Source organism: Acomys minous (genome assembly GCF_964271855.1).
Source record: "Acomys minous genome assembly, chromosome: 13".
Taxonomy (NCBI): domain Eukaryota; kingdom Metazoa; phylum Chordata; class Mammalia; order Rodentia; family Muridae; genus Acomys; species Acomys minous.
This window is the reverse complement of record NC_140495.1, coordinates 101,116,486-101,129,528: the sequence shown is the minus strand read 5'-3', so window position 1 is coordinate 101,129,528 and position 13,043 is coordinate 101,116,486. Positions and strand designations below refer to the sequence as shown.

General features: G+C 38.1%; 1 protein-coding gene across 1 annotated transcript in view; it reads right to left on the bottom strand.

The window, feature by feature from the left end:
• The window catches only part of PCDH15 (protocadherin related 15), a gene marked incomplete at its 3' end in the record, with an annotated part of 1,334,501 nt that overhangs the window by 6,965 nt on the left and 1,314,493 nt on the right, over positions 1–13,043 (bottom strand). The window contains exon 34 of the mRNA XM_084754693.1: positions 10,900–11,046. Within this exon, the coding sequence (XP_084610819.1) occupies positions 10,900–11,046 (147 nt within the window). The remainder of the gene's footprint in view (positions 1–10,899; positions 11,047–13,043) is intronic.

Below are 13,043 nucleotides of genomic sequence, written 5' to 3'. Positions count from 1 at the left end.
ATACCTCCGGTTTAAGAAGAGAAGGTCTCAGCAGTTGATGCTGCTAAAGGAAATTAAAACAGGAAAAAGATTTAGATAATACTTCAGATGCGAAATGTAGAATACGACTGAGAAGAGAGCAATACAGGCACCAGTCTGAACCTGTTACTTAAGGTATGATTCTTTATTTGTATGGCAGCTGCCAAACCACTAAGTACTACTTTAGATAAAGACCCGGAAGCCTAAGGTATATGGTAAGTCACTGGTTTTAATTGCAGTTGCTTTAACAAACTTGTAATGAACTGATTCCCATAAAAATACTTTTAAGCTTCATAGTATGAAGGATTAATTGGGCTTCTAAAAATAACCACCACAGGGCTACCTTGACAAGTTTAACCTTGACGTAAATTGTTTATCACTTTATTCATCATCACAAGTGTAATTACATCCCACTGGGAAGAATAGAAAATTGGAGTGACAAGCTGCAGTCACTGTCCTTGGGAATCATATTTAAGACATAATCTTCACCTCCCCCCCATTTAAAAACAAAACAAAATATGGCTGGCTTATATTCGGGTATGTTTTCAAAGTCTTTTGTGAGTCAGGAAATTGTCCCTCCTCCAATTTTGTAGGGCCTCCCGCACGCCTCCTTTCCCCTTTACTCATTCAGTGAGTGGTGTCAAGGTCCTTATAGGTAGGTTTCGTGATAATTTATGCTTCGATCAAATGGGAACTAATACATGATAAATTTTAGGTTAGCGATTTTTGGGAGTAAATAGTTAAATGATGCACCTTCCTGAGAGCCCTGGGAAGGTAGAAGGCAGCTCCGGAAGTGATCCTGTCTGTGAGCCAACTGCTCAAAAGGGGCACTTAGATATATGTTACTCTTTGAAAAGAAAAGGAAGTTTAGGTTAGAGATGCTTTTATCTCTTGTCATCCTCTCTGAGAACTAGTTCTTCATGTAAGTCATCAGTATGAATCTACATAGTCTAGGGTTATATACATTCCAAAGGACAAACTACAGAGAATGTATTTAAATCCCTCTTTTGATTTAGAAGCTGTGTGATAAATCAAATCTCATCCAATACTATTGGTCAAAATCCTTAATATGTTCTCTGTGGACTGAGTCATAGAAAAGGAATAAAAAATGCAGAGATCTCTTATAGTATGATGTTAGATATTTAAGATATTTGGATCAGATAGAAACCTGGACTGTTAAAAAAAAAAACCCACAATGTTAAGTTACTTTACAGCTTCTAAATTTTATATGCAGAACCAGAAAACCAAATTTAGCATGATATCACAGTCCCGAGGAGTTGCCATTCAGGACACAGACGTCATCCTTGGAAATGCTAGCTACTGATCACTGTGTACACTCCGAATGATAGACTCCAAAGCAAAGAAGCAACACACAGAAAGGAAATGCGTTAGAAAACATCATTAAAAGTTTTGATAGAAATAGAAGATAAATATGGCTTCAAAAGAGCATTAGTCCTATATACTATACAAAGGCTTTCCTTGCAGGCTCGATGCTATACCACATTGATAAATCCCTTACCTCTGGTGCAAAGCCTCCCCTGAAAGGCAGAAATGGAAACTTGTGTTAAATGCATGGCTTTTTCAGACCAGAGAGAATTACAGATAAGGCCCACTTAAGAGAATCAGAGGAAATGCAATACATGTTACTAAAAAATTATCTCACTGGGGCATACTTCCGATAATACTATTAAGATGAGAAGATTATGTGTTGTGCGCCTAGATAACTAAGAAATTATCTTCATAGATCTTGCCCTCATGGGACCAACAAGTACACCCATTGAGCAGGTAAAGGCATTTCCCGTGCAGCCTGATGAGCTGAGTCCAAGCCCCAGAATTCACATGACAGGCAGGAAAGGACTGACTCCTGGAAGCTGTACTCCAACCTCCATCTTTATCCACGTTTTGGTCCAGAGGTTCCCCACCCCCATGCACACACATATGCTGAATAAATACACATGAAAATACCTTTAAGAATAATATGCAATAACTCATTTTGATTCTGACATGATCAACTAGCATAAAGGTAGCCTTAGATGGCTCTATAGTATTAGTCTTGATAGGAATAATATGTTCACTGAGCAAGAGGTGCTTCTTAGGCAAAAAATCAGATGTAGGTCCATATTCAGATTATATTCTTGGAAGTGAATGCAACTGTTACGTCTGTGCCAACTTGATTCTAATAATAATGAAAGATACAATAAAGACCCCTCTCTACTTGTAAAGAACCTACTTTATTTTTAAGACCCTTATTAACTTCTATTAAAAACTACCAAAAGATAAGTAAAGCTCATGGACCACAGATATCTGTCTGCGCTTGAGAGGAACAAGGAAGTGTAACAATATAGGTGCCTCTAATGATGAGATTTTTTTCTTTATTTTCTGTAAATTTAATCATTAGGCAGATGCTACTGATCTTGTATGTAACTGTGATGTGGATACTACTGAGGCAACGGCATCGCTTTCTAAAGTATCTCTGCAGAACACGCAGCCCTGTTTCTGCAGTGGTTCTCAGCCTGTGTGTCACGTCTCCCACAAGGAATGCACATCAGACTCATGATAACACAAACATTACGATTCATAATGGCACTAATTTACAGTTATGAAATAGCAACAGAATTATTTTTATTGCTGGGGGTCACCACAGTGTGAATATATTAAAGGGTTATGACATTAGGAAGGTTGAGAACCACTGTTCTACAGGATGGGTCTATTATCATCAAATGTGTCTTAAATGGTCTCGGTGAAGCTGCTGGTAATGGGGCAAATGCAGTGTGATGTGTAGTCATCAGCAGTTTATTCTCTGAAAGTTTCCGTAGTGAAGTTTACAGAGTGTTCATATGCTTCTGCCAGTACATGTGCGGATTACAATCCTTGTGGTGCTTGCAAAACTTTATACGTATTTAAATTTACCTTAGAGACAATTAAACACAGCTCATATTTAGGACTTAATCCTATTGAAGAGCCGCACATATCAGGCAAAGTACTCAGATGGATTTTATTTCCTAGGATGGATATTTCAATTTTTCCCTTTTATTAAATATGCAAAACATTTCAATATCCTTGCTTAGTGGCTCATGCCTAACAATCACAGCACTTGGGAGGCTAAGGCAGGAGAATTGGTACGCGTGTAAGGTCAGTGTGGACTACATAGTGAGTGTGAAGCCATTGTGGCTTATGAGTTCAGGGTGACAAGAGTAAGATCCTCTCTCAAAAGCAGTTGCACACACACACACATACACACACACACATTCTCTACACACACACACACACACACACACACACACACACACACATTCTCTCTCTCTCTCTCACACACACACACATAGCACATACACACACGTTTGGCATTTTTACTGGGTAACTACATTGCTATTTGAGCTCAAAGGCAGAAACTTACCTACAAGAGGTATATAACACAACCAATATTTATACTCATCTGTGTCCTTTCAAAGCATGAATGTTGATAACTATAAAACCAGTCAAATAATATCAAAACATCTTTTCATGTAATTCTATTACATTGTGTGTGGCAATGACTCATTTTACATTCCAGGTTTGTACGCATTTAGTTTTAATCATGGCAAATGCATGATAAGCATTGCCTTTGAATTTTAAATAAGCTATCTAACCATCCTTTATATACTAAGTTTACCTTAACTGCAGAGGAAAGGATGTCCTTACACAGACAAGTTGTGAGCTTGTTGCATTGGGTAGAGGAAGCGTATGTGAGCTTACATGTCTAAATAACCATTAGAGAACTCATATAGAAGATATTTGAACTTAGTATCAGCAACACTCTGTCAGAATCCACCATATAATGCAAGTTCTCAGGCATATGACCAGCCAGCTGCCAACAAATCTCCAACAGAAGCTTTTCAGCAAAAGAGAGGAGAAAAAAAAATAACAAAAACCACATTCAAAAGTCCCAGGATATAAATTATTTTTGATTTGAAGCAGAATAAGTAGAATTGATGATTGCTTTTTATCTATTCTTATTAATCAGGAATGAGCATTGAATTATTGAAGGGCTGCCCCACATTTTACGAGCCCAAAACCCCCCACAAACCACTACCACAAAAATACTTCGGAGATGACATACTGCAGGGTTCTCAGCCCCTGTAGACACACAAAAGTAAAGCCAAGCAAATCTTGGCTGGGAAATTTCAGGAAGACAGTGCTGGAATATTGCATAGAACTATTTTGGAAACTGCACCTTTCTCCATGCAGGTTTTTATCTTCTCCAATACTTCAGTTCTAGAGTTCAACAAATAAAGGAATTTGTATCAAAAGTAGGGATTTCTAGTAGTTAAAAATTATTTACTGTGTTTCATGGGAAAAAACAAAATAGTTAATTGATAGTTGCATACAATATGCCATGTGCCTGTATATGTAGATGTAATTTATAATGAATGTGTATGCTCCATGAAGACAGTGCTGCTTAGCTTAGCTACAATTCCCCAGTATTCAATCCAGTGAACGGTGGGATATTTTAGCAATTATTGCCACTGTAGGATTTTCTCCCTGTGGGATAAACCTTTATCTTCTACCTAAAACAAGGAACAAATGTCTCAACATACAGGTGATAATGCACCAAGTATAATCTCTCTTCATTTTAAAAGTGAATTTATTTTATTAAATAATTTGAATATCAAAGAAGTTTTCTTGGAGAGAAGAATCCTACAATTATAAATAAGGATGTGATTTTATAATACGAAAGGGCTAAAATAAATAGCATTTTAGGCACCCTTGATTAAAAATAAGATGTCTTACAAAAGTCAATGGCATGAGATTTATTTTCATCATAAAGACGGAAACAGAAAGCACTGAGATAAAGAAATAGAACAGCAACTGAAAAATAGGAGAGATTTATAGTCTGAAAGCACACTAATAAGATCAAAACAAGCCAGAATGAAGGATATCATAAGAAAACTGGAAACTACATCGTATAGCACCTGAGATTGCTTTTGAAATCCCTGCTGTCTGTTATCCCTACATTTCTAAGGAACATTTTACCTGGGGAACATTTCGTTTTACCAAATACACAGACTTCAAGGAAATAACAAGCTAAAGAGAGAGCACTATTGCTTACTAAAAGCCTGCTTTTCCGTTTCACCCCTGCCAGAACAGTCTCATAAAACTATGGCCAAAAACTAAAAAGAAAAAAGTAGCATCACCCATCAACAAGATCAACAGACCTTTGGATTTAGTTGGGTCAGTACTTTTCATGCCCATATCTCCCCATTAAAAAACAGATAAAGTTACTTACTTTTAAAATAAATGTGGGACAAATAATGCTACCTTGAAGTTAAGAAAATTAAGGTAAATCTACCCTATGAGTTAGTGGCGATGGTGTTAATTTAAATTAAAAGCGTGGAAGAAAAAGGCATTGCATTGAGTTTGGGATTAAAAAACGGTGGAATCTTCTTTGACGTTCAAATTCTCGCGCTCCGCTTGAGGATTATGATCAAAGAAAAGAATTCCTCCATTAAAAACAGGAGAAGCAACATTACAAGGACGTTGACTGACTGTGAGGTTGCACGTCAATTCCCTCAACAACCCTAACCAACTTTTCCTGGCTCTGGTCACACGTGGCTTCCACGTCCGTTTTCTCTGGAGGGCAAAACCTGTGTAGTTTTGAGGTATCTGTGGGCGGACAGTTTTTTTCTATGTGACTGTACATGTTCGACACCGATTTCTCGAGCTCTGCCAGGTTTTTCACGTGTCTGAGGATCCCCTTTGGATGTCTGTGAGGTTCCACATCACACAGCGGGTTGGATGCTGGTGGCTGTGTCGTAGAAGGTTTTGCTTCTCTGGCGTGTGTGACACTGGCAGTGCATTTAGCAGCTGGTAGACAGATGCTGTCTGTGGGCAGGACGGAAGTTGAAGGAGGTGGCGGGAAGAGGCGTGGAGCGGGCGGTCGAGGAGGGGGAGGAAGTGATGATGGGGGAGGAGGTGGTAAGGAAGAAGTAGAGGGGGTAGAAACCGGAAGAGAAAATGTAAGAAGTTGGGGAGGAGGAGGGTGGGGAGGAGAACGGGGAAGAGGGAAAGTAGTAAAGGCAACAGGAGGTCGAGGAAGAGGAGGCTGCGGAAGGGAAACGGAAATGTTAGGTGGATGGGGAATGGGTTCAAAAGAGTTCCTTTTCGTTTCCATGGCTAACGCACGAGTGGGAGTCTCTCTCTTAAAGCCTAGAGAATTTACAACAGGGGGCCTCGGAGGTTGAGAAAGTTCCAGGGTGCAGTCAGAAGGAGAAGTGACAACATTAGGTTCGGAGCGGAGTTCCACAGCTCTTGAAATAGTTGGCAGGGTTGAGAATGAAAAGTGAGACCAAGAGGAGGAAAAGGAAGAGCCGGAAGACAGAGATTTCAGCTGCTCTGTTTGCTGTATGATTAGGGTGTCTCCGTGTCCCCTTTCTTTTTCTGACCCATGGGCATCTTCAGTCCTGGGAAGGGCATTCCCGACGCCACCTCTTTGGGTTGGGCGGAGTCTGGTGCTCTCGCATTCATCTTTCTGCCTGGTGATCTGCCACTCCACCAGGTCTATGGTTTCTGGTCTGTTGGGAGCTTTCCACATCAGCCGCCTAGGAAAGCTCACAGACTGATGCCACATCCTCTGGATCTTTTCTCTTGGGCCCCTCAGAGACTGACTCTTAACTTGTGCTCTGGGTGGAAACAGCTCTTCAAAATCTGTTCTTGGTGAGAGGTCTGAATGTGTTGACCTTTGGCCTATACTTTCCATATAAAGGGGATTATGGGTACTTAAATCATCCTCATGGGGAAGAAATGAGAATGTCCTTGCTGGCTTAGGCTGGCTGTCCTTAAGTGGTCCCTCTACATGAGCTGGCTCATGAGCCTCGGAACTGGAAGAAAAGGCCATCCCATCCTGGTGACTGGTCCTGTCTTCTGGGACTGAGTTATTTCCCCTGCTTTGTTCAAAATGGTAGAGAAGGAAAAGACTTGAAAGAGAAGAAGGAGACAAGTTGTGATACAGCTTTCATAAGAAAGGCGTTTTTTCATGGTTATATTTTACATGACAAAGGCCTAACGCTGCTAAAACACTGAGGTAAAACATCACTTTCAAGCTCCTATTCTAGAAAGACAAGGCAGGGACATCCAGAGTTTTGAGAAGGATGAGAAGTTCTCATTAAAACATCAGTCTCCAGACTGTTACCCAACCTCCCCAATTAGTCTGACAGGCAACGTTATCTGCATCCATGTTTGCTCCTGCACAACATGGATGCAGGAGAGTGCAGCCAGGCACCTCAGCTTTGGGTTGTGTATCCCCATCTTTTTTGCTTAAGTCTTGGCAGTATCTCAGCCCATTATATTCCATCTCAGTAACTCTGGGAGCTAAACACAGTCTCTGATATAAACCATTTTTGTAAGACAACACAGGAAGGGATAGGCCCCTTCCCAGATTAGAACGACAGTTTCCAAAGACAGAGGCATCAAAAGTTATGATTATCTCTCAGTTATGATTGAGAGATCAACTTCATGCTACCATCCTGAATTAAAATGACTCAGTCCCTTTAAATTCTATACTTAGATATTTTAAATATAGAAAACACAGACAGACAGAGGGGAAATTTACATTTTCCACAAATATAGTGTGCTTCAAGTTTTAATCAAGAGTCCCTGAATGAAATGATTTGTGTAAAGACAACATTGCATTGGCTCCCCTGCATGTTTTGCTTATGGGTACTAAGCCAAGGTGCCACAAGTAGGTTTGTATTCCAATTAAAGTTAGAAGATTGCAGGGCACAAATCAAGCGCCTGAGCTACGAGCATTGGAACCGTTCCTTCTGAATGGTTAGGTGGCATGGACTTTACAAAGCCCCCAATTAGCTTGGAGCTAGTTTATTTTAAGCTAAAGCATAACCAGCCAATTAATTTTCTTAGTTGTTTAAGGTTAAACTCTAACCAGAGGAAAAAATAAAATATAGGGACTAAATAGTTATTCAAAATGGAGTAATAGATTAGGCAATAAAATGACACGTAGCTTTGAAATTTGATGACAAAAATAAGCATGCTCACAAATGGACCTGGAATGTCAACCAACATGAATAACTTAGAACGCATGGACAATTGAACAAAAAACAGACATCATGAACTTTTGCCTTTCCTAAGCTTGGAGAACTATCTTTAAAACACATTAGATATCAAACTTGATATTATGTAGCCATTAGTTTTGGAAGACATGATCAACATAATCATAAGTATCACTTATGATCGAAAGGATTCCATGTTTGAATTAAGATAAAGGTATCCTTGAAATGTTTCCTAGTGGGCATGGTCACATCATGAGGGAACTAGGTAGGGGAGGATGAAATTTCCTATTAAACACAAATGCCTACATTGTGAAAGATGAGGACCACTGTGCAGACCATGGTATTTCTCAATCCAGCCTACTACATCTACTTTCTAACAACCTTTTATTAGAATGATATTTACTTACTTATGCCTATGTATCCACAGGTGAGAAAGAGAAAACATGTGACAGGGAAAAAAAGTTTTAGCTGTCATTAATTCGAGATGATTATGCAATACTAACAGACACTTGCTTCAAACAAAACACATAATCCAAGAGAGAAAAATACATGTTTCTCATTTTCTTTCCATTTATTCATGAGAATAATATCTAATAATGTTTCAGATAAAATCTTGTGGCCTTCACTCCAGTGCCTTATCAGGCAGAATTTCAGCTAACAAGCTATTTGCTGGAGAATACTGAAACATGGGTTTGTCTTAGTTATGAAAAAGAAATTTTAAGTAAGACCAAGAATTAGGAATTTAACTTTAAAAGTTGGTCAGTGTATGTAAAGTGAGTAAATAACTTAAAAACAGGTCAGTGTGCACTGTGTTAGGAAGACAATGTCAGGTTTGGGGAGGAAGTATATATATTAGTACCAGGTAAATATTGCAGAATGTTAAATTTGCATGACGTTATTAATTCCTTTGCCAAGATTTGGTTTCTTTCAAAATTGTCTTTTTTTTTCTCCTTAAAAACATAATTGGTGCTAACTCTCTTGAAGCTAGTTTATTTTGTAGCTTACTAAAATCCTCATAAAACATTTTCAATGGAAAATGAAGCATTTCTAAAAACGAGAAACAGTTCAGAATTAAAATGTTTTGATACATGATTGAAAATCATCTACTATAAATTTTCAAGTACTAATAGCACTTAAAGACTGTTAGCTTCAATTCACCCTCACCCACCTCTATTGGTTGCCCATGCTTTTGCATAAACTTGCATTTTAAAAGTTTGTGTGTATATGCACGCATATCAGTCACTGTTCTCATATGTGAATATTACTAACTTCACACAAATACTTTTTTATCTGAAAACATTATTGCTGGGAAGAGCTGCTTAATACAATCAGAGAATCAAATCATATTGGCTCAATTCCTACTTCACCAGAAACTCAATGAGAGCATCATTTGTAGACTATGAAAGAAGTGAAAAACACATATTTAAGGAATGAATCCTGTATGTACATAAAATTCTGTGCTCCAACTTTTGCTTTAACTTCACCTTATGTAAGATATTTATGTATATATTGCATGTTATATGTTGTAGATTTTATACATATATATATATTTATAATAATTCTATGGCTTAATATATAGTATTATCAATACTGCATATAGTATTCATGCATCTGTCTTTTTTTTTAGTAGAAATAATTTCTATGATTTTTGACCTGTGCCTTACTCCTGTGAGTAAAGGCTAAAAATATAACAGATATATGTTTTTAGTCACTACTAACAAAGTTTCCTGAGTTTAGCTCTCTTTAAAATTGAATAGTATACTTAGTTGCTTATCATGTCCCAAAGTAGTTGCTCTTAAAGTTTTATAATAAACACAAATTAAATCAAAGAATACTGTGTAAATAGTTGTAAAGTCTTAGCAATACATTAACAAGCTCTGTCAAAATGTATGCCTTAAAATTGCTTAGAAATTCTACAGTATAGAGATGTTGACCAAAGCCGCCTCAGAGCAGGACAGTGAGCAGACTGTTCAGAGCACACTATGCCATTTATAGTTCAGATTTTAATTTTTCCTTCATTTAATATTCTACAATATATATTTAAAAATGCCTAGTTCTAAACTACAGAATTTGGTTTTGATTGCCAAATGGGAGTTTTGTTTTGTTTTGTTTTGAAATCTCGAATCAGGAATTATCATCTTACCATTCTGATTTATTACAATCTCCTACTTGATTATATTTTCAAATCTATAATTTTGTTCAGGAAATTGTCCAATATCATTATGATTGGGAGGGGAAATATAATATCTAAACTGTGTTCTGAAGTTGTGCCTAACATGGATACTGTTTATATTTTTTACTGTAATTTTCTATTTTTTTCTTAATTTGTTTACTTTATATATATATATAATGTATATTTTTAAAGGATTTATTTACTATTATGTATACAGTGCTCTACCTGCATGCATCAGATCACACTATAGATGGTTGTGAACCACCATGTGGTTGCCAGGAATTGAACTCAGGACCTCTGGAAGAGCAGTCAGTACTTTAACTGCTGAGCCGTCTCTTCAGCAACTTTTTATATATTTTTTAGCTACAGTTTTTAAGCTCAACTTTTCATAAGACTGGGAGATTAAATATAATATCCAAACTGTGTTCTGAAGTCTTGTGTAACATGACACTGTTTATATATATATATATTTATTTTTTTGTAATTTTCTTTTTTTCCTGATTTGTTTCCCCCCTTTTTTTTTTTTTTTAGCTACAATTTTTCAACTAGACTTAATAATGACAGAGTAGAACAGGCTTGCGGCTGTTTTTCTGCCTAGCCTCGGAACTAGTTTCACTCCCAGCATCCACTCTACCCCAAGGTGTTGTTCCCCTTGCTACTTACATGGTGCTCTCTCCCAGCTCCTCATAAAGATGTGCTCCTGGGGGTGGCGGTGGGGGTGCTGGGGGTGCAGCGGGTACAGGAGCTGCAGGTTTGGCTGCGGGCATGGCAGATTGGATCCTGGCAGTCTTCGTGCACTCAGCCTGGCGTCTTGAGCAGAGAAGGTTGTCTTATAAGACTCGGGTTAGAAACCACCATCGACAGGCTATTTATTGCTCTAATAATGAGGTTCTGTTACCAGGGGGGACCCATTTAAAGGATGCACAAATATTTCAACTAACAAACTGATAGAACAGAAGCGCTCTCAAGTTCAAGATGCAAATATTTGCCCCTCGAAGAAACAGCAGAATTCACAGAAGCATTTTCAGATTAATCTCATTTTTGCTAACGCCCATGATGCTGGTCTTAGGGGTGATCTGTGGTTGTAAATGTCACAGACAGGGTTTCTTTCTTAAGATTAAGGCATCAAATTGTCGAAATGATTAGAACATACCCTACCTTTCATATTACTGTTATGATAAGTTGTCTAAAATCAGCTTAAACACATACACAAACACATACACACACACACACATACGTACACACACCTCAAAATCTTAAGCCCAAATAATTGCTAAGAAAATAATCATCAATATATCTGTGATTTCTGTTACATGAATTCACATGCAAAAATATAATTATACTTACACTTTAAACCTGTTTTGGAAAGCAGTGCATAAGGAAAAGACAAAGTGACATTAGACATTCAATACTAATGGCTTTATAACATGATTTGCTCTAAGTTATGAGCTGATACAGTTAATAATAATATAAGAGGGAAGACAAGGGCTTCAACTTGGTGATGGAATGTGTAACCCCTCATTATTAGTGTTGCAGATGTACAAGTTATTAAAACACAGAGCTCTGAGCTTCAAATCTAATAAGAAAATGGAAACTTGAGGATGACCTGGTGCTAAGAGCTTTGATTCTGTACTCAGGGGAATAAGATACTGATTTTATTGACATAAGGCTATGGTGCACTTCTTTGAGGAACAGTTGAATAAAAAGAGAGAGAGAGAGAGAGAGAGAGAGAACACTACAGAATAAATGTGGAAATTAATGTTAGATTGGTGGCTTGATAATTTAATGTGATTTTTTTCAGTACTTTTTATGAGAAATTTTAAGTTTAGTATTATAACCAATTTGTTAAGGAAGCACTAAGCTTAACTGTAGCAACCAAATGTTACGTTTGCAACCTTACATGACCTTTGTGAGGAAATTATGCACTTAACATCTTTACAAGGAACACACCTTGAACATTTCAAGTTGGAATGAACTTACCATATTCAATTCAAGAGAAAATCTTTTAATGGTTGGAAGGGATGTATGGTGACCTAGGTTTGATTGTCAACCTGGCACTGATGGGAAGGGGGGAACCTCCCTGAGGAATCACTGGGACCCGACTGGACTGTGGGTAATCTGGTTCATGTTTCTGTCAGCTTCTTACAAGCTGGCATCATCTGGGAAGAAGAGCGAGCCTCAGTTGAGGAAATACCGTCAGCGGGCTGCCTGTGGGACATTTTCTTGATTAGGATTAATGTGGGAGAGCTCGGCTCATGGTGGAGGGTAACATTCCTGAGAATGTACGTAGCTTGAGGGTATTAAGAGGGACAGCTGAACAGGAGCCAGCCAGGCAGGAAGCCAGTAGGCAGAATTTCTCCACGGTCGGACCCTGTTTCAGTTCCTGCCTCTAGGTTTCTGTCTTGAGTTTTAGTCTTGGCTCTAAGCCAGATCATCTCTTTCACACCCCCCCCCCCCGCCCCAAGTTGGTTTTGGTCCGTTTCAGTGTATGAATACATTAGAAACATCTTAATATTTCCCCCATAGGTATTTTAAATAACAAATAGCCTTCCTACCGTTATTTCTTACCGTTTGTTATAACAAACATTTATAAGATTTATTGTAATTGTCCATTATTTACTTTTTTGTGGCACCCTCAGGGCTACTTTCCCTTTTCAATCAACTCTTCATTTTTTTTTTTTTAAAGTGGCTGCCCGTAGGGACATATTACTAATTTCTCATACCTGGCTTCCGGCTCTATGTATACCTCAGTTGCAGATACTTAAAACACTTACATTCAGATGTCAAATAGGTTTTGCTTACAGATA